This window comes from Lissotriton vulgaris, chromosome 3_1 (assembly GCF_964263255.1).
Source record: "Lissotriton vulgaris chromosome 3_1, aLisVul1.2, whole genome shotgun sequence".
NCBI lineage: Eukaryota > Metazoa > Chordata > Amphibia > Caudata > Salamandridae > Lissotriton > Lissotriton vulgaris.
In genome coordinates this window covers 1156408226-1156431384 of record NC_141689.1, presented here as the reverse complement: position 1 = coordinate 1156431384, position 23159 = coordinate 1156408226, and the positions used below count along the sequence as shown (strand labels likewise).

The 23159-nt window shown below is 40.1% G+C and overlaps 1 protein-coding gene across 1 annotated transcript in view; it reads left to right on the top strand.

The window, feature by feature from the left end:
* The window catches only part of LOC147727606 (thioredoxin-like), a 349562-nt gene that overhangs the window by 167342 nt on the left and 159061 nt on the right, over positions 1-23159 (top strand). The window contains exon 4 of the mRNA XM_086963653.1: positions 4185-4244. Coding sequence (XP_086819779.1) covers positions 4185-4244 — 60 coding nt within the window. The remainder of the gene's footprint in view (positions 1-4184; positions 4245-23159) is intronic.

Sequence of the window (23159 nt, the reverse complement as noted above, 5' to 3'; positions counted from 1 at the left end):
CCCACACAAAAGGCTGCATACACCCTCTGCAGTGAGTCTGGTGCCAAGGCAGGAAGGTCAGGGACTCTGTGGACTTCAAAGCTTTCTTTAAAGTCCCCCTACTTCAAAGGCACCACAACTATATAAGTGCTGGACCTCTGTCTCCATAACTTCAGTACACTTCTGGATCTGTGACCACTCTGCCTGGAAGAAAAACTGCTGTGATGCTCGAAGTACTGCCACTCTTCTATATTGCTGCTTTGCTGGACTCTTGCCTTTCTGTGCCCTTCCCTTTCTGAACTGTTCTTCTGCCTGTTGTTCTCATTCCTGGGTGAGAAGGACTAGACCTGCATCCCTTGACTCAAAGTGCCGCCATGGGCTAGCCTCCTGTTCTAAGGCTCAGGGATATCAAAGACTTCAACTACCAGCATCTGCATCTGGACTCTGAAAGCTGTGAGTCTGCCCTGCCAAGTGGTGCCACCCCAGTACTGGAACCTTGGAAGTGAGGCATGAGGTTGCTTTACACCCAGAAATCACGCATCCTCATTGGAACTGGTGCATATTCGCAGTTGCGAAAATCTGAACCAGCACATCCTTGTTGTTGCGTGGAGCGGGGCCCGGTGCAGCACCTTCGGAACCAGTGTATCACCTTCGGAATTGACACATCACCTATTGGAGGAGCAACAGCCATGCATTGCATTTGGAACCGATGCATTGCTGCAGTTGCGTAGAAAAAAAATCGATGCATCTCGTCTACTGTGTGGCCCGACACCGATGCATTGCTTCGGCTGCACCTCACATCTTTGTCGACGACGAACCAGCCCAGATCAAGTTACTTTAGTTCAGAGGGACCACTTGAGACCTTGTATCCGGCCCACACTCCATCACGGCTGGCCTGACTTTTCCCCGGTCTAGCACAACCAGAAAACCCATTTAAGTGCATATTACTTATATGCGCTATTTTGCATTTTCATATCTTGACTTCTTTTTTTCATTTTGTTTTTTAAATGATTCTCTATTTTTCTAACCTGGTGAATAGTCTTTTTGTGGTGTTTTCACTGTGATGCTGGTTGAAGTGTTGCACAAATACTTTACACATTGCCTCTTTAGTTAAGCCAGAATGCTCTGTGCCAAGCTACCACAGGGTGAGCACAGGATAATTTAGAGTGTGTTGTGACTTACCCTGACTAGGATTGTGGTTCCTGCTTGGACAGGGTGAATATCTCTGCCAACCAGAAAGCGAATTTCTAACAATACCTAAATCTATATACTATATGAAAGAAAATGCAAAATAATGAAAGTGGTAAAGGGAAATTCTATGAGGCAGATGAACAAGATTTAAAGTTCAATTGAAACAGTTTGAGTATTCAACCATGAAGTTTAACACTCTGGGAATAGGAAATCAGCAAAGTTCAGCAAGAGTCAGGACTGGGTCTGGTCTGCTATTCTACGGAGCGCACAGTGAAAGCATGAAAAAAGATTCTATAAAGCTTCTCCATATCATCTTCCACCAACCAAACCAATCAAAAGACGCTGTTATCAGGCAGCAGGTACACTCCCTAGTTTTCCAGTTCCCAGCAAAGAAGCAATCATCTGGACGACCTTTAATGTAACATCAGTCTGGTCTGCCTGGTATTCGAGGGTTTCTCCCACCCTCTTAGTCTCTAAATTTTAATTAAAAAAATCAGTCCCCCCCTTGTCTAAAAACTGAAAGATACATCTATTCTAACTTAACAAGCACATTGAAAAGGCACTTGCAGAGGAGAGAAAACAAAACATTTGCACAACATTTTTGTAAATGCAGCATGTGCCCTAAAGGCCTAGATATGGGTTAGGCCAACAGTAGATTAAAAAGGATTCTAAATGAATACAGTTAACCTAAAAGATGACATCAAATACAATTTGAATAAATCATATATTTTCTTTTGTGATGAGTACATTTATTATAATTCTACTAAATATTTGGGTGGCTCTCGTTAAAATGAATATATAGCTGCTTACTATAATTGATTAATAAAATGAACACAGCGTAATGTGGTTAAACACACATTAAGGGCATCATTTACAAGCCGATTGCGCCACAGGTGCATCACTTTTTTTAAAGCACCGGCAGTGCAATGGGCTTGCCCATATTTACAAGGCTATGTAAAGTCACCCTGTGTGACTTTTCATGGCCTCGCAAATATTGGCCCCTTTCATGCATTACTCTGCGTGAAAGGAGCATTCCATGGGTGTTGCTGTGGGTATTCCCATGTAACATCCATGGAACGCTACACATTTTTACAACATTTTGTAAAGCTGGGAATGCGTCAGAATCCTATGCCTCCTCAGGTGAGGCATAGGAGTGGCGCAATGTGGAGAAATACTTTTATTTCTCCTCGTTTTTTCCTCTTTCTATGTGTCCTTAATTCATCAGCATGCATAGAAAGATGAAAATGCCATCAATGATTTTTTTTGTGCAGGAAACCCCGCACCCTTTCAAAATGAGCAACATTTCAACCAATTGTGGGCCAGCATAGGGGAAAGCACACGGATGCGCTGTATTGTTGTTAATACGACGCACCCCTGTGATTTTAAAATGATGCAGCTAGGCGCAGCAAAATGGCTTGCCGTGCCGCACTGCGTAATTTTGAAGTAAATGAGGCCCTAAGTACAGTATATATGTTGCATATAAAGAAGTGGGCACTAAATTACACTGCTCCATAACCAATAAAGTTATGAGTTTACAGCACAAGCTTAAATGTGCTCCATTTTTAGTGGCTCCAGTTATGAAGACATACATGCTAATATTTACATTAATTTACAGAGGCTAATAATCAGTTAGAAACTACCTACCAAGATGTTAGTGAATGCTAAAAGGAGGATAATAAGTTCCTCAGGTCATTTCATAACATGCAAATTTTCCAAGCGACAGTGAAAAAATAGAACTAGTTTTATTTAGAACACAGAGACTAGTAATATTCCACTCTTTATTGCAACAGGCGAGCCATGCCTCCCTTTCTAGTTGATAAAGTCAGCTCTCTCTTACATCTCCTCTATTAATAGTTCCTGAGCCAAAATAGGACATCACTGACTTGATAAGATGAGAAGCTGCATTGTTACTGCTGGTTGTGAAATTATGCATGTTATTTTTTTACTTTCTGGATAAGGCAATCTTGTCTTCTCACAACAAAAAACGAGGACTGACTAGCTCCAGTTGGTGGTCTTTTGATAGTGTGTAATATGATTAGTGATTTCCTCTGTTTGGTAAATGGTTAATTAGTTTCTGAGGGCTTCCGGAAAAAAGGCTATTTTAATATTGCTAAACTCGCCATGAAAATAAATACTGCAGTATTGCAAATATAAGTCCAGCGTCTGTGTTTTTAATAAAATCAGTACTTTCGTTCACACTGTCTTTCAAAATATGCACTCCATTTTGCCCTTGACCCAAAGTAAGAAAAAAGTAAGTAAATTTAAAAGACTATGGGCCAGATGTCCTAACATTAGTGATTCTAATGGGTCGCAAATTGACCTACCTCATGCATATTAATGAGGCAGATCACAATTAGTGATCCATTTGAAATTGATGCCATCACAGGCTTGGTGGTCTGCTGAGGTCACACCATCTCTGTGATTGATTTTAATTCAAGCAGTCTTTTCTTAAATGCAACCCCTTTTCCTTAAAGGATTAAAACAAAAAAATGAAACTTTGCAGTTTCATTTTACAGGAGTAGGCAGTGGTCTGTGTGACCGGTACCTGCTCTTAAAATATATTTGTTTTCCCTTCTTAAATAGGAAGGTGTCACCTGGGGACCCCTTCCCATTTGCCAACGGGTTACGACTTCCTACAAGGAGCTGGTAAAATATGAATGTTTTGCAACTGTAATTCGATTGCAAAACATTCATACATACTATTCAGGGTCAGGAATTGGAGGAGACGCCCCCAACACGCCCCTTCTAAATACCGAATCTCAAACACAAATTGCGATTCAGTAACGTGATACTGAATCACAATTTGTGTTTTGTACATATGTAAAAGCGTTTTTGTGGTCGGAAACAGTACAATTGGTCATTTCCAACCGCAAAAATGCATCATAAATGTTGTGGCCCTACATTCCATCAGGTCAAACACTTTAATTGAAATTTTAATAGTTTTAACAAGATTAAAATGATCAATGTTTGCATAAATGAACTTATACATTTGTATTTTACGTTTTGTTTTGAAGGACATTATTCGTCGATATCATAATGTGATCTTTGCAAGAGTCGACATTGACGAAGTGAAGGTGAGTTATTTAAGGAAACTCCCATCTTAATTTCAGCTGTGAATATTTAACACTAGGTTGAATTATGAAATATATCTGCTGAAAACCAATAATTCACAGTGGTTTTCAATGTGTCAAGGAACTTTTTTGCATTAACCTTATGGGAAAAAGGGAATTTCAAACATAAACAAATGAACTGGGGATAACTTCTCACAAAGTATGGCATAAAAAGTCAATTAATTTTGTTTGTTAAGTGGGATCTAATTTGATCACATTACTTTTATTTATCACTAGCAATTGTTTTATATGATTCCATCCTGTTTTAAATCTCTGTAAAACAACACTTTGTAACATATATGAATGCATTGCTATCTCGTGGTTGTCAACAAAAAATCAAAAATTATGAAATGTATTTCCCTATGTCTTAAAACGATATAAAATCACGTATACATATAATCTGTAGCAACACAGATTATATGTATTATTTCTTAATATATTCCTATCCCCTAGTTAAAATCTAGGAGATTGGAATATATTTTGAAATAGCACATATGTTAGAAAAAAAGTATCCAATGTAAAATCCATGCAATTACTATTGTCAATAAAATATCTTTCAATTATTTTCCCAATCTTTTTATACATTCGGTAGTAGAATCAGGCAGTATCTGACGTGTTTCATCCTTTGGACTTTTCCAAACCTGCGCTTTTTATCAGGCATTATAACTAAACAAATTTGATATTCCTAAACAAAAAAATGGTGAGGGGGTGCAGAAGAAAACAAATATACAGAAGCTGAAAAAAAGCTTTGAATTACTTTGATACATTTTAGTCTATGACCTATGTGAGGGGACTGTATCCCTAGGCAGGCTTGTTTATACAGCCTAGTAAAAAAAGCACTCCCAAGGCCCAAATGTGGTGTCTAGGTATCTTAATGTTGCTGCACAACTACACATCCACCCAACATTTTGCAGTATAATATTGTGCTAATAAGAGAAGTGATCATTATTAGGCTTGAAAAGTATGTGCAATCAACCCAATGGTTAAATATCTAATATTTAAAGGTTATGCATGTCATTAAACAACGTGGTCAAAGTCAAAGAAGTAACAGCTGCAAAGTAGAAGAAAGTATAAGTGAATTAATAAACTATATGTGTGCCAAGGTAAACATAAGATGGTTGGTTCTTCTGAATGTAGCAAAGACATTAGTCTAATGGGGATAGTAATAAAAAACCTGATAATTAGGTTCTATTGAAAATAACAATTCTATTACATTAAAATAATTAATGAATTAATATGTATATATACACACACATATATTACCTACTGGCGGTTGCCAGTGGGAAGTTATAGTTAGGACTAACTTTTCCCATAGACAAAGTATTTTTTGTTTCACAAATAACTTTAGTTCCATTTGATTAATCTTCCCAAAATGTTCAAAACTAGTTTACCACTCACTTCAGCTACTGTTTGGAAAGTTTTGGGGTGATTTGTTAAGTTGGGGCCGAGGTAAACAGGGACTTCCAAAACGCTTTTTCCCTATTCTATGTCTAAGGGTATTTTGCAATCTTTAGACATAACTACCGCCCAAACCTCTGAACAGATTTGCACCAAATTTGGAAGAACGGTAGCTCTTGATCCAGAAACAGCAGTTTTCTGATTTGGTGTAAATCTGTTCAGTAGTTTTAGAGTCATTAAAGGAAAAGTACATTTCTATGTCTTGGAGCGTGATTCCTCCGCTGATCCTACAGATCTCATGCTGAGATCTTATTGGCTGACAACACATCAACCAGGAAGTGTTGGCAGTCATTTTGGGGCTTAGACTCAGTCGAGTCCCCCCCAAAATGTTTTTAAAAAAGAGATGGGCAAGGTAGGAATACTCTAATCCCCAAGGCCTGGAGGTGAAGTCACACAGGGACCCCACCAGGACCAAAAAGCTTTTTTTAAAACAAAATTGCTGAGAAATTGCAGGGATCCTAAAATCTTGGGAATTGTTTTTAAAACAAATGCAGGCTGTAGTGTTTTTTTTTACTTCAGCCCTCAGGTGGGCTTGGTCCATGGGGCAAATTTAAATTGGTATTTTGGGGAGAGGGGCACATGTCTCCTGGTGAGAACAAAGTCCATAGTTCTCCCTTTAAATTACTACGAGTGTATAAATGTGCATAATTACCTACAAGCTCACCCATGTGGTCCCGCCCTGTCCACCTTAGTATTATACAAATGTGTTCCTGCCTTTTGCCTGGATGATGGTCAGCTTACCAAAAGGCCCCATGAGCGTGTTTCCTGCCAATTGTGGTGGCGCATTCTTGATGCTGAGGAATATGAGTACATCTCAACCAAGCACAGAAGCACTTAATATAGTTGAGAGGAAGTGCCCTTGTTTGGTGGAGATTCATCTCTTTGTACTCTCGTTCTCTTCTCTATATGAGGATTCACATTATCACTGATTTCTGGAAGAAGGCACTCGAAGAGCAATCACATTACCAAAATTAAACACGCAGAAGGTCACTGGAGACATTTCTTCATGGTCCATTAAGCAGCTGTAGTGTAAAATATGCACTAGATATTTATCCAACAAGGTAGCACTTACTAATTAACAATTAGGGTAGACATTTTGTGCATTACTGTGGGCTCTTGTTGAATAAACAGGCAGGTGAGGTTCAGTTCTGGCCCTGATGCTCATTTCACAGAAATTAAACCTTAATTGGAAGAACTTGCAAATATAAACATAGGGGCTGATTCACAGAAGTAATCTGAGACAAAATCCTAAACTTACTACTTTTGGTATTCACAGAAGGCATTTAGTAGTAGCAAAGTTAGGATTCCTAGCTTTACTACTACTAAACTGAGACAAAATCCTAACTTTACGACTTGCGGTATTCACAAAAGGGATTTCTAACTTTCCTACTACTAAATGCCTTTTGTGAATACCAAAAATCGTAAAGTTAGGAGTTTTTCTCAGTTTAGTAGTAGTAAAGTTAGGAAGACAGCTGTCTTCCATCCTGCGGGCCCTTCCTTCAGTTGTTGGCTGGTTGACGTGCAGCTGATTTTGTGGAAGCGAATGGTTTCCTAACCCGGAAGGAGTAATTTTCAGGCCAGCCATCTGCCATCGGAGATATGAGTGTTTGTTGCGCCAGTGTTTCCCACAGAGTATTCAGTGATGCCCGAGGGGACGGAGGACACTGGGGAGCCAAGCGAATCCACCAGCGGTAAGCAGACGCGGCACAGTAACTTTTGATACTGGCGGGTGAAGGGATTGTGTTCTAAAGTGCTCTTTTAATAATAATAATAATACTTTATTGTATAGTTAGTAAAAACCATTACAAAGTATAAATACGACAATATACTGAAACACAGAAAGTTTAAACTGCTCTGCGAATGATAAAAAAGTTATTAAGATGAAAAAGTCTTTCAAATTTGAATATTAACATGTTCCAGATTCAAGACTTTGCCAGTATTCTTTGCTTTTTCTCAAAAATGTCAATGAATTTGACTGCCCTGCAAATGAGTTGTGGATCTACTGAGCATAAAATTTGTATGATCGCAGACCGGCAGGTACGTATTCCATATTCCTTAAACTTGGTTTTTAACCCACTCCGACGTTCCTGGATCAGAGCCGGGCAAATACAAATCAGATGGATAAAGTCTTGTCTTTCTGCGCCACATAAACCGCATCCGTCACATTCTTGGGACTTCCACTTTGGTGTCTCGGCATTTGTTGGAAAGTTACCCAGCCCTAAATTGAGGTGTTTAAGTTTGATGAAAGGCGAGAAAGCAAGGTCTAGGTAGGCTGCCGGTACTAATTTTTTTTAAGATTGAATTGTCATCCAGGCATGGGACCGACGACTGAAGGTTATTTTATCGTCAAGCAACGAATGCCTGTTGGCAGCCTTCTTTACCAACTGTTTAAAGGAAAGTACTGGAAGCTTGGATTCCCAGAGAGCAGCCAACTTGGTTGATTCTAATGACAGTTTAAGGTATTTGGCGTAGTGAGAATTGGGACTTTTGCTAATTGTTTCCCACATAGCACGATAGACCGCTATCTCTTGATTCATCCAGACATTGTACCAAATGGTCTCGTACTTTTTCAGCAGCATTTGGGATTGCAGACCAAATTCAAGCCTTACTTGTGCGGGTGATGCATTTCTTGGTAATGCAAATACTCGCTTGTAGATTTTCATTTGTGCTTTGTCCAGAAGTTGTGCACTCTTGCCATGATGTAATACGCTCCCATAAGCTATTGTTGGGGGATTGTGTTCTAAAGTGCTCTTGATAACGCAGCTCAAGAGCGCCACCGTGCAGTGCACAGATTTGCAGCATATCCAGGCATCATGTCTTCAGCGGACTTGCTGCAGGACCGAGAGGCTGTGGCAGACGCCCTGTTCCTCAATCTGTAAGACATTGAAGAGGAGCATAGCTCCAGGAATACTAGTTCAAGCATCAACAATGATGTCAAATCACTTTTGAAAAACTTGGAAAAATTGTTACGGACTGAATTAAACAAATGGTGGTAGAAAAAATCATTAGAAAATTACTGAGAAGTTAACAGAATTCTACGTGGCTTAAGAATAATGGTAGCTCCAACATTTGAAAACCCTAACCCACTAATGATGAAGGAGTGGGCAACGAACAATCTAGAAGCGTCAATAAATATGGTGTCCATTTTGATAAAATATGCAAAAATCGACAGAATTGAAATCCTCAAATAAATTGACAGAATTAATGGCTTACTTGAGGCAAAGGAGAACAAGGATCTGATAAAGAAAGGGAGAGAGGTAATTGCTATTCGTCTAAAAAAATTGGATGAAACCATAAAAGCTCATAAAGTCTATACATTTGCAAGAGACTACAAAACCGGGAAAGTATTCACATTTTCAAAAAAATGTGATACTGTAAAAAGACAAGCACTGATAACTAAAATACCCAGTACATCTATTGTTACCCAAATGGGTCAAGATCCTTCTACTTCAGATTTGAGCTCCGATCTAAGCAGCAGTGACTCCAATCTCAGCAGAGGCGCCACTGCACAGTAATAGGTGCCTTTGAATTTCACACCTGGGGAAGTGCTTACTTTTTTATATTGGGATCGGTGCCAAACCTTAAGACCATGGAATCCTGCCAAGAGACAAGGCGACTGAGAAATCAGTGCAGAAAACAAAGGTGCATACTCCGGAAACAACAATCGCGGCAGGGGCGGGAGGAACAAGAAGAAGTGGGCCCAACAATAAATAGTACTGACAATACAGTAATCAATCTTTTGATACCATCTTGTCTGCCGCTTAGATTCAACTGTTATCACTAGGCCTCTCCTACTGCCCACCCAACAGTTTTAGAATGTTCAATCTAGGGTGGACTTATTCAAATGTATTAGAAAATTGAAGTTGCTCAAATTTTACAAACACAAGAGTACAACGGACATTGTCCAAGATTCCAAGCAGCTCCCTCCTACTTCTTCCACGGTACAGGTCTCAGACATTAACATGTTGAGAATCTTGAAGCCTTTATCCACGGAAGATGAAACAACTCCTGGTTCCACTAAAATGGAATTGCCGTATATCAGCATCAATTACAGTGCCTCCACAGACAGCCCCTTTCGTCTGCCATCCAGATTTGTCCATATGATGCCTAAAGACGCCATCAACATCTTTAACGATTGTGTCACTGAAGACTTAAAAAATCTGAACAGAAAGGTCTTACACAAGAAGATTTAAAGGAGACATTAGGACATACAATACTCTAATCTCATACAGAGACTCAGGAACAACAAAGACTTGATAATAAATCAGGCTGACACAGGGGGTAATATTGTTGTGCGGCCTAGAGAATTATAACACCACATACTATAGGAAAGCCTCCCCAAATGAACTTATACAAGTAAGAGACAATGTCTTTAAAGAATTGACCCAATGGAATCGTATGGGTCTGCTCAATAAACATAAATTCAGTTTCCTTAAAAACAAACACCCAATAACACCAGTACTTGATTCCGAAAGTACACAAGAGCACTACCCCGGTTCCTGGCAGACCCATTATTTCGGCTCAATGCAGTCTTTTAGAACCAATGTCAAAATATGTAGACTGTAGAGAACCTACCATCATTCATCAAGGACACAGTGCATTTTTTGGCCAAACTGCAAAATGTGGAGTGTCAAGAGGATTGCCTCTTCATTGTGATGGATATCAGCTCTTTATACACGAGCATAAACCACTCTAATGGTATGAAGGCAATCAAACAATATTTAGGTAATCGGAACATTGAATTATATGAGCACAACTTGAGACATGTCTTAATAACAACCTTTTCTTGTTTGACAAAGTGATCTACCAACAGTTACGAGGTGTGGCGATGGGGGCATGTTTCTCCCCCAGTTATGCGTGTCTTCACTTTGGCTGGTGGGAGGAACATGTCCTCGGGGTTGCCCACAAAGCTATGTATGACTCACACATCCTCCATTGGTGGAGCTTTATAGATGACCTGTGCATCATATGGAAGGGGTCTGAGGAATCTGCACCCCAGTTTGTTAATGATATAAGTCATAATAATTTAAATTTGATTTTCACAGCGTACATCAGCAGTAACTGTGTACAATTCTTAGATGTGGAGTTGTATATTAATGATAACACCATTCAAACCAAGCTTCACAGAAAGAGCACTGCAGGCAATTCTATTTTACATGCCAGCAGTGCCCACCCACACCATTTAATTTGCCGCGTTCCATTTGGAGAATTTCTGTAAATCAGGAGGATTTGTAGCTCTGACGCAGACCTTAATCTATGTCAGGCAGACGCTCTCCAGAGATTCTTAACTAGGGGTTACAAAGCCAAAGAGTTAAAAGAAGCCTTAGTTAGGGCTAACAGTCACAACAGGGAGGAATTCCTACAGGGCCAAACGGCATCTACTAAAGCCACTTCAGAATTCATTGGCCAGTTATCCATACTTTGGATACTGTCAGATTAATAACTTCATACAGCTTCCAGGGTAGACAAGTAAGGAAGATTATTTACAAATATTGGCCGTGAATTCTATCAGACCTGACATGGTCACAAATCGTGCCTAGTCTTCCTACCCTCATGTTCAGACGCCCTCCCGCAATGAGGGATGCACTGGTCAAAAACAGTCCTGAGGTGGTTGTTTCTAACACCTGGTTGTTGCCAAGGACAGGTTTTTAAGTGCCCTTCATGCAGAGCCTGCAAATCTGGGAGGAACACCACTGAGTATACCACAGCATTTGAAGATAACCCCAATAAAATTCAGGGTCATTATACATGTCGAACAGAGTTTGCAGTATATGTATTGGAATGTACTTGCCAACTCAAATACGTTGGCAGCACAAAACTTCAGGTTCTCAATAGAATTCTTCAACACCTGCATGCGGTGGTAAACTCTGACCCCCAATTATCCAGTGGCTCGTCACTTTAAGCTTGTCCATGGCAATAACATCAATGATCTGAGTTACTTTGTAATTGGGGCTGTACCTAAGTCTGTTCACGGGGGTAATAGCGAGAAACTAGTTTGCAAGCTAGAATCTGATTTTATTGTGTTATTGGACACCAAGATGCCTAATGGTCTTAACACAGGGGAGGACTTGCACAATTTTTTATGAATAATTTTTTATTAATTTCTTATTAAAAAAATCATCCTTCATGAATTTTTCAAGAATTTTGTATTATTTTTTATGAATGTTTTATGTACTGTATATCTGGTGCCCCTTTAAATGTGATTTTGAGTGTGATTTGTTTTGTCCTCATTCGCCTCACTACCCCAATGAACAAGCAAGTTGTCCGTACCAATACTCGATGGTTCTGAGAAGTGTAGGCTTTAGATTGGAATCTCGTAAACAGAGCCTGCCTACAGGTACATTAACAAACTTGGATGTCACTAACCCCGAAAATGGGCAGGGGTAACTCTTTATCTAGGCTTACAAAAGCCTTATGGACCTCGCCGTTGGCAATCAGAATATATGGGGGTACCCCGCATAGTCCAAAGAGTATCCAGGAGGCATAATCATAGGACCCCAGAATAATTAAATCAAAGATGTGCCTCTCATTTTAATTAGGCTCTTCTCCACTTTAGCAACAGGTCCCAGAATGCTGTCTTTTTCCTGCTACAGACTCTCGACAAGTCCATCTTGGATGTTTCAATTAGCGAAGCCAACCACTCTGAATGCAAAGGCGGGGAGGATTCAATTCAATGCTTACATATTTGTCTTCTAGCTAACAAGATAGCATAAAATAAGAAGGATCTAGATGGTCCAGTAACCTGTTCAGTGAAGCCAAAAATTATCAAAGCCAGGTCTACGTGAATTGGGAAGACCAAAATATCCACCAAAGACTTCCCAACTTCAACCCAAAAAGAAGCGATGGCAGGACTGTCCTTGAACATGTGAATATCCGAGGCTGCAACCAACCCACATTTCATACAGCTGACAGGAGTCCCCCTCGTAAATGTATTTAATCTCAATGGAGACAGATGGTGAAGAGGTGGTTTCTCTTTAACCAGGCAAGTTTTACTATTGGAGTTTGATTCTTGCTCTGGCGTTAATCCTATTATAGGAGATTTTTCATTCCCCTCTTGAACTGTTTATCTGGAGAGACATCTTGAAGTTATTGCAATAAAGCTTTTCTCTTGACTCATACCTTCATCATTGTTGATAACTGATTATGAACTATATTACACTGCTGAATTTTCACTAGTCATAGGTTTACTGTGCACTTGCAATTTATTTGCATTTGACTAGGGCGTAATGCTGAGTTTACGGCCAATGTTATTGTTTATATTATAATATTTTTGCACATTCCAGAGATTTTTGCACTTTTATGCACTTGCACTTTATATTTAGGCATTTTATGGGGAGCATGTAACAATAGGTAAATTAATCCTTGTATACATCATGGGACCCTCCAATATGCTCAACGACTGATGAAACTGTATTTTATCCAGGATGGGGCATGCTTACCATTTTGGTTTGATTCTGCAGAAACATTTAGTATTTATTACATGCTTTTAACCTGCCTTTTACAGTTTTTACATTATACAATTATTAGTCGTGGAATTACTTGTATTTTAGTTAGCACAGAAGTTTTGAATTTATATCTGCATTATTCATTGAGGATTGCCCATGTCAATATCAAGTCTTTCTACTATGGTCATCGGTCAGGGGTGTGATCAATCATTGTCATTCATGACATGGTCAGTGACATCACTGATGACATCACTGATGACATCTCAAATTACATCACTGATGACATCACTGATGACATCATCCAGTGAATGTGGTTTTGTTTGAAATTTAAATATGTATTATATATATATACCAATCTGTATTGAAGATTGAGTGGATATATATATATGTCTAGATGGAGGATTTAGTGTCTGTTGAAGTGAGTAATTAAAAGTGTCTCACTAAATACATGGGTTAGTAATTAAACTATGTGAATGTATGCATCATTGTCTCTGTTGTTGTATAATCTGCGGCATCAGTTGGTCACTAACTACATGAGTGTCTATATTAGTTATTGATTAGTTGGTTGAGTATTTGTATGGAAGTCTGAGTGTGTGTGTGGCTGAGTGGGGGGTGTAACTCTATGCATAGATGTGTGAGTGGTTGATTGACTAGGTGTATGGGTTTAAGAGTGCATGTGGAAACAGTTGTTTGGGTGACTGAGTGTATTTATTTGTGTGTTGGTAAATGAATATATGTCTCAGTGGTACATCTCCAACAAAGTACAAAAATAAAAGGCATTGTATGTGAGAGTTGGTGTATATAAGTAAGTATACATAAGAGTCAGTGATTGTGAGATCCCTGCTGGAGAGAGGCGTTAATTATTGCAGTCCAACTAGGAATGATGGAATGGGCAGCGGCAGCTAAGCAGTTGGAGGGGAGCGGGTCATTAAAATGGTTATTAGGGTTTCACACAGATAGGCTTTTAGAGACAGAGTCTTCATCATAGAGTTTGAAGTCGGTCCAGTGTGCTTGATTCTAAGGTGAAGCCAGTGGAGGCAGCGTGGAAGGAGGAGGCAGGTTAGGAAGGGGTTGAGAGTATGTGGCTGAACTGAGTTTGTTTCCTAAGGCTGTGATTTTGTCAGTGAAAAAAGAGGAGAATTCCTCGGATAATATTAGAGACAGTTTATTGGATTGGTGTTTGACCAGTTCAAAGAGCTTGCAGGGTCTGTTCTTGGTGTTCACAAGTTCAGATCTGAAGAATAATTTTTTTGACTTGAGGATGTTCTTGTGTAGGCATTTCTGGCCTGGCGGAGAAGTTTTAGATGTGTGGCAGAGGGATGCTATCTCCAAAGTCTTTCGGATTGCCGCAGGGATCTCCTCTCGTTGTTGAGGGATCCAGTGAACCAGGGGTCTCTGTCTTTGACTTGGGTTCTTTTTAGTTTTAGTGCGGCTAGGTCATCCAGAATGTTCGATATAGTCGCAGAGTAGTGTGCATTGAGGTCATTGACAGTAGTGATATGCAAGGGGGGGGCGTCAGATTTGCAGCAAGCCTCCAGTTCCCTGTGGTCCAGGTTCTTGGTGTCTCTGATCCATCGTTTGGGAATCACAGGTTCCGGAGATCTTGTGTTTGACAGGTAATAGGAAGGCAATGGCGTGGTGGTCAGATCAGTCCCATGGGTCAATAGAAATACGTTTGACTGTTGACTCCAGTCAAGGGTGGCCCATTTCGAATGAGTTGGGAGTAAGCAGGCTTGCGTCAGGGCTTGATCGGTCAAGAGGTCCTTAATGGAGTTGACATGAGGGTCCTTGGATTTGTTCCAGTGCAGATTAAAGTAATCGAAAAAAATATCTGTAGCAATGGGGCAAGTCTTAGCAGTGATGATTTCCATGAGGTGGTCAGTGAAGAAGTCGTTCCTGCCTGGGGGGTGGTAGAAGATGTGCAGATTGCACAGTTGGGTGGAGTTGCTGCAAATTGAGAGGGGGAGGTATTCGCAGTAGTTGGTAGTATCTGCTATGAGTTCATTAACAAGGAGGTTAGAGCGGTAGATGCAGGTGATGCCTCCTCCTATTTTGCTAGATTGTCTGTCCAGCCTAGCAATGTTATAATTGGGAGGGACTAAAAGATCCAGGCATGGAGATAAGCATTCATTGAGCCATGATTCTGTTAGTATAGCTAAGTCTGAATTGTTGTTCAGGATGAGATCAGCAATATCGGCGGCATGCTTCGCTGCCGATCGGCAGTTGATTAAGAGATCAGACAAAGGGAGTTTGGAAGGAGTGTCGGGAATCGGGGCGGACAGGCATACAGTAAGTTGTTTTAATCACACTTCTATTGCGGAGGATAGCTGGCTGTTCGGGTTGCTAGTGACCGTGCAGATGGCCTATACGGCAATCACATCTAGTAGACAAGGGGTAACTGGGGCAGAGTTGTCGTCCCGGGGATGTCAAGGATTTCCTTTTCAGAGAGGTCTAGCGGTTTAGTGGTGGAAAGGGTGGAGTTGTAAAAGAGGATGAGAGCTAGGGTTTCCACCTCTGAGAGGTGGCAGGATTGCTTGCGAGGGTGAATGTGATCTGCGCATCCCGCTGCAAAACAAAAACAAAGTGCGGACTCCAGCGCTTCGTTGCTAATTAGACCCCGGGGGCCAGGACCCGGGGGCAATGTGTTTAATGCAATGTTTATTGTAATTGGGGCCAGAGTGGTCCCCCGGTCCCGGGGACCGCCACCCCGGGGCGTTTCTATAATATGTGCGGGGGATGTCATTTGAGATGTCATCAGTGATGTCATGAGTGATGTCACTGACCATGTCATTAGTGATCAGCAGTGCATTGCGGGCGCGTGAGTTGTAGTTAGCTGAACTAACTATAACAGGGGAATTTCTATGGTTTTGTACGAGTGAAATGTCCAGCTAACTATAACGCCCCTGAAACCTATGGTTTTTTTTGTGAATTTCAAAGGTTTTTTAAATGCTAATTCCAAACTATAACGTGCCAGAAACCTAAGTTCCAAGGTTCCACAAAGGATTTAATGCGCACTCAGAATGAGGGTAAAAAACACCAAATTCATTCTTTAGTTACCTCTTCGCGTTTCGAGCCCCACCGGTCTCTTGATCGTGTGATCAAGAGACCGGTGGGTCTCGAACCTTGGAACTTTGTGCAAATCTTACCGGCGTTGGGGCTCTGCCGGCATATGCGCCACCTGACAACGGGAACAATTCAAGAAGGACCCCTTTCTGTCTGTGGATATATATATATATATATATATATTCAATGAAAAAACCATAGGTTATAGACCATATATAGTTAGGGATTAGCATTTAAAAAACCTTATTTTATTTGCACAAAACCATTGAAATTCCATATATAGTTGGTTGCACTAACTATATATCGCGGACCCGTAATCCACTGCTAATGATGTCACATATTACATCATTCATGACATGGTCAGTGACATCACTGATGACATCACTGATGACATCTCAAATGACATCACTGATGACATCACTGATGACAACACCCAGTGACTGTATGTTTCTGTAAAGTTAAAATATGTCTTACATATTGAAGAATGAGTGGATGTATAAGTGTCTGGATGAAGGATTTAGTAGGTGCATGACTGACTGTATGAGAGAATGATTAAATGTGTCTCACTGAGTGCATGGGTTAGTGATTAAAGTGTCTTAATTTGGCAATCATTATTTATGTTGTTCTGTAAACTGCTGCATGTTTAAATCAGTAGCTATATCAGAAACTATATGGGTTATTGAATGGTTGCCCAAGTATTTGTATGGGAGACTGAGTATGTGTGTGGGTGGCTGGGAGGTGTATAACTCTGTGCATAGATGTGTGAGCAGTTGATTCCCTAGGTGTATGGGTTCAAAAGTGCATGTAGAAACAGCTGTATGGACAGTTGACTGTGTGCATGAGTATATTGGTGAGTGAATGGATATCTCAGTGCTACATGTCAAAGTAAGTACATATGTAAAACACACTCCATGTGAGAGTTGACATATATAAATAACTGAACATAAGAGCCAGTGAATGTGAGAGTGGCTGTATGAATCATTGTGAACTTGTATCAAGGATTGTATAAGAGAGTAAATATGTGTTAGTATATGTTTGAATAAGTAAGGTGTGTATAACTGTATAGTTGAGGAAATGGAGATGTGATTGATTCTTTGCATGACTGACTAGGTGTGTGAGTAACTCCATGGATGTGTGACAGTCTGTGAGTGCCTGTTTACACTGAGTGTATCTAAGGTTATATTAGAGTCTGAAGATGTATTATCACATAAATTATATCATCAGTGATGTAATCAGTAATGTCAAATGAGATGTCAGTGATGTCATCAGTGATGTCATTTGAGATGTCATCAGTGATGTCATCAGTGATGTCACTGACCATGTCATGAATGATGTAATATGTGACATCATTAGCAGTGGATTGCGGGTCCGCGATATATAGTTAGTGCAACTAACTATATATGGAATTTCAATGGTTTTGTGCAAATAAAATAAGGTTTTTTAAATGCTAATCCCTAACTATATATGGTCTATAACCTATGGTTTTTTCATTGAATTTTCAAGGTTTTGTAAATGCAAATTCCTAACCATATATGGTCTATAACCTATGGTTTTTCTGTGAATTTCATTGGTTTTTTAAAAGCTAATATCTATAGCTGTAAAATATATTCTTTATTAAGTGACGTATCACGTAGCCCGTGAGACGCCTCATGATGCATCGCATAACCGTGACGTATCGTCTCTGCAGCGCAAACCAAACCCAAAACGTAAGCGCGCCAGAACACGCTTAAAGATATATATTTATTTTTTTAACCTTAATTAGACAAAATCCACACGTGCACATATCACAAACGTTCAAAAAACACAATATGTCGGACTCCCGTTACGCTGCCGGTTAGCTGCCCGGTTAACGTACCAGGAAGCACCTTTACCGCGAAAAATCGCAATTTTTTTTTCTTTAGCCCCGCAAAGAACTTTAATAGCCCCCTCATCAATCCTAGGGGTTCAGGAGGGGTCTGCCTTACCCCTTTAATTCATTTACACCTTTTTTTTTTCTACCTCTTGTCTCTCGATCCCACAGAGAGACAAGATGGCGGCCGCTCCAGACTGTTTACAATGATAACAGCCAATCAGCTTCTCCTCAGACTCCCGTTACACTGCCGGTTAGCTTCCCGGTTAGCTGCCCGGTTAGCTGCCCGGTTCGCGTACCAAGACGCGTCTCTACGGTGAAAAAATCGGATTTTTTTTTTTTTTTGGCCCCGCGTGGCTTTATAATATCCCCCTCATCAATCCTAGGGGGTCAGAAGGGGTCTACCTTGCCCTCTTTCCTTCATTTCCCCCTTTGTTTTGGCCTCCTCTTGTCTCTCGATCCTACCGAGAGACAAGATGGCGGCCGCTCTGGACTGTTTACAATGTTGACAGCCAATCAGCTACTCCTCAGACTCCTGTTACACTGCCGGTAAGCTTCCCGGTTAGCTGCCCGGTTAGCTGCCCGGTTCGCGTACCAAGACGCGTCTCTACGGCGGAAAAATCGGATTTTTTTTTTTTGGGCCCCGCGTGGCTCTATAATATCCCCCTCATCAATCCTAGGGGGTCAGAAGGGGTCTACCTTGCCCCCTTTCCTTCATTTCCCCGTTTGTTTTGGCCTCCTCTTGTCTCTCGATCCTACCGAGAGACAAGATGGCGGCCGCTCCGGACTGTTTAGAATGTTGACAGACACCGGAGAGCCAATCAGCTTCGCATCGCAAAGTTCCGTTACGCGAAAAGTACGCGAACCGGAGCGCTGCCCGGAGCGCTGTTACAGATATATATCTTATTTTAAGCGTTAATTTCTCAAAATCCACTAAAGCACATATATTGAGACCTAGCAAAGGCACATCGGGCTAACAGTCCCTACAATTTTGCCAAGTTTCGTGCAAATCCATTCAGCCGTTCGAGCTAAAAGTGAGGCCAACCGCCCTATGGAAAAATGAATGGGGAAAACGCGTTTTGAGACCCCCCTTTTTTCTCGGCCCCCCCTTGACGACCCCACCCCAAATTTTCAGGGGCTGCTCAGAAACAAAATGTGCCATTTTCCTGAAAATTTCAGCCAATTCCGTCCACAAACGCCAAAGTTATTAGACATAGAATTTTCAAAATCCTAACTATATATACCTACTGGCTATCGCCAGTAGGTAATATATATATATATATATATATATATATATATATATATATATATATATATATATATATATATAGACATATATATATATGAAAAAGCAATCCCAACCCGTCAATGGATGACAGGCAACGGCAGGGTGCAGACCTCAGTACGCCTCAACAAGCAGTCGAAAAGGAGCTCACAAATGATCCAACTCCAGTGAGTAGCAGGAATAAACGTTTATTATATAAATGGCGCGTTTCGCTCCACAAGGGAGCTTGTTCACATAAGACATATATATATATGCGTTTAGCTTTTTGAAGGTGGCACAGAGGACTCACTGAGTCATGAATTCCATATTTATTTGAAGCAAACGAGTTTCAGCAAAATGCCCTTGTCAGTTCTTATATTGAAATGAAGTTGACACTATAATGCTGATTTAAACGTACAGAGTAACCCGAATATTATTGTAAAAAACTCTGATAAAGGTGGCAACACTGTACTTTGGTCTAAAAAGGACTATGTGAAAGAGGCTTACAAACATCTATTAGAGCCTACATGCTACATAAAGGCAACTAAAATTATCTTGGGAAAAAGTGAGGAAACACCTCGTAAGAAGATCCATCATTGGCAGAGAAGAGGTTTATTAACCAAGGAAGAACCTAAATTCCTGAGTGTTGAATATCCGATCTCTCCTCTTTTTTATCTCCTGCCCAAAATACATAAACGGATTACTCCTGTCCCAGGCCGCCCTATTGTTTCAGCGCTAGGCAGCAGTAATGAAAATTTGTCGAAATATGTCGATTTTTTTCTTCAACCCCACATGACCAATTTACCATCATACCTTAAAGACACTACAGATTTTCTTGTTAAAGTAAAAGATGTAGAATGGTGTTCTGATTATTTCTTTGTGATCCTAGACTATGTCTAGTATCACTTTATACCAGTATACATCACTTGCAGGGCATTGAGGCAACACAATATTTTCTAGAGAGCCGTGAGGTTGGTTTGAGAGAACACAATTCTATGCTTCTTGAAATGATGGAAATTTGTCTATATAATAATTTTTTCCAATTCCAAAATGACATCTTTCATCAGCAACGAGGGGTAGCAATGGGTTTGTGTTTTTCCGCTAGCTATTCATGCTTGCATGTTGGCTGATGGGAGGAGCACGTGCTGGGCAAAACCCAGTTGGGAATTCACATTGTTCACTACTGGCGTTTTATTGATGACATTTGTATCATTTGGAGGGGTACTAAGGAGCAAGCTGATGCCTTTGTCAATGAAATCAACATCAATGATCGTAATTTAAGGTTTACGACTTCTATCACTAATGATTCTGCAGAGTTTTTAGATGTTCACTTATATATCGAAGACTTCACACTACACTCCATAGAAAGTCTACAGTGGGCAATTCGATCCTTCACGCCCAGAGCGCACACCCGATACATACCATTAATAGTATACCATATGGTGAATTTGTACGTATCCGGCGGATATGCAGTGACACTACAGTATCTGATCTATGCTAAGCAGATTCGGTCCACAGGTTCCTTCAACGGGGCTATGGAAGTAAATTACTTGATCAGGCACTCTTCAAAGCTAAATCAAAATCTAGGGAAGAGTTGCTTAAACCTAAGGATGTTGAACCTATCGATTCTAAAACGGGGGACTCGGTTCGCCTAATCACCACCTTTTGTACCCAAGACAAAGCCATCCGGCGCATTATATATTCAGAATGGCCGATAGTGATGACTGATAATATTCTAGGTCCCACCATGCCCAGCCACCATGCTATCACATTCAGAAGGGCACCCTCTATGAGGGATGCCCTTGACAGATCTATGCAGAATGTACTCCCAAACGAACCTGGTTATCTAAAATGGGCTTTTTTAAATGCACTTCTTGTCGTGCTTGCACGTTTGCTAAAAATGGCACATACTATCAATCTGCTTTCAGTGTGAAACAGATTGCCATTCAGGAATACCTGACCTGCCGGTCAGAGTATGTAATATATAAACTCAAATGTACCTGTAATTTAGAGTACATAGGAAGCACGAAGCTTCCACTTAACAAACGAATCCTGCAACACGTAAGAGCCATTGTTAATTCTGATAGTAATTATCCTGTGGCCAGACACCTTAAGTCAGTTCATGACAACAAGTTAAAGGATTTAGAGTATACTGTTTTAGGCTCAGTCCCTAACCCCGACCTTGGGGGGAATCGTGACAAACTACTAAGACAGAGGGAAACACATTTCATTCTGTTGCTCGATACTAGGGTTCCAAATGGGTTAAACATTAATGAAGATCTGCATAACTTTTTGTAATTCTTTAAGGTTTTTTGGAAAGGTATTTTGTCATATCAGTTTTTGGTCTGTATTTATTGAGATAGTTCATTAAGATGTTCATTAGCATTAACATTTGAATCGCTGTATTGTAAATTCAATTTAATATTCATGTTCAGGTCCCTAACATAGAGCCTCTGTTTTGCTGTTAGTATTTTTTTTTTTTAAATTTAACATGCTGAATTTGCACATCACTTTTTTGCACTTTAACGACACATATGACAAGAGTTTACATCAAAATGCTTAATGTTTACCATTATTTTTATAGGCTCAGTCCATAAATGTATGTACCATTAATTTGTGCACTTGCACTTTATTTAAGATAATTATTGCTACACAACAATACTCCATTATGGAGGTTTCGGAATATGTGCACTTGCACTTTAGACCTTGACGTTCCAATAATGAATTTTGTTGCCATACTGTATAGTCATGTCTATTTATTTGATTATAGTGATCTCTAGGGCACTTATCTTTGCATTATTTGGTAGTTTAATCTAATCAGACTGCTGCATATTGATTTAATGCTATTTAGTGTCGTTATGTGATAATGTTTGTGTACACTTTCGCCCTTCAGCCTATTTTTTACGGCTGTTAGAGCTTTTATTGACACTTTTAATTTGCAATGCCTGTCGGGGCGCGTCATGTAATCAAGCTCCTCTGAGGGAGTGAAAGGCGTCATGGGGGACATTTGTCTCGAAGAAAATGCAAAAATAAATCATTGATACTGCTCACATAACTTCATGTGTTGTGGCCCGTCATTGAACGAGTTATTTTGAGGAGAGAGGTCCGCGCCTGCTTTGCTCGGCCCTGGAATTGGCGGACAGGACTTGCACTTCAATATATATATATATATATATATATATATATATATATATATATATATAGACATATACATATATGTGTTTAGCTTTTTGAAGGGGGCACAGAGGACTAACTGAGTCATGAATTCCATATTTATTTGAAGCAAACTAGTTTCAGCAAAATGCCCTTGTCAGTGCTTATATTGAAATGTAGTTGACACTATAATGCTGATTTAAACGTCATATAAGTAGCTCCTATTGGAGGATTAAAAGGTCTCAGGTTAAAGAGGACTGATGCAGTCTAGATCTCTTTTTCGGGAGCCATGCCTGCGTGATCCTTTTCATATTTAGTCCAAATGAAAATTCCGACATTTGTTTTAATTAAAAAAAAGAGGTCACAATGCACCAATAATTCATTTTGCCTTGATTAGGTAAAAAAAATTGAGAAATACAATCTTATTTCAGGGACATTACAGTTAGGCTCAGATTTCACTCATACAAAACCAGTGAAATTCAGCATTTATAGGTACATGAGCTAACTAGAACGTATGCCACCGCAATGCACAGCTTATGACATCACATATTACATTACTCATGACGAGGTCAGTGACATCACTCATGACATCACTGATGCCCCTCTTTCCCCTGCCCTCCATGGTCCGTTGTGCTGCCACTGCCCCG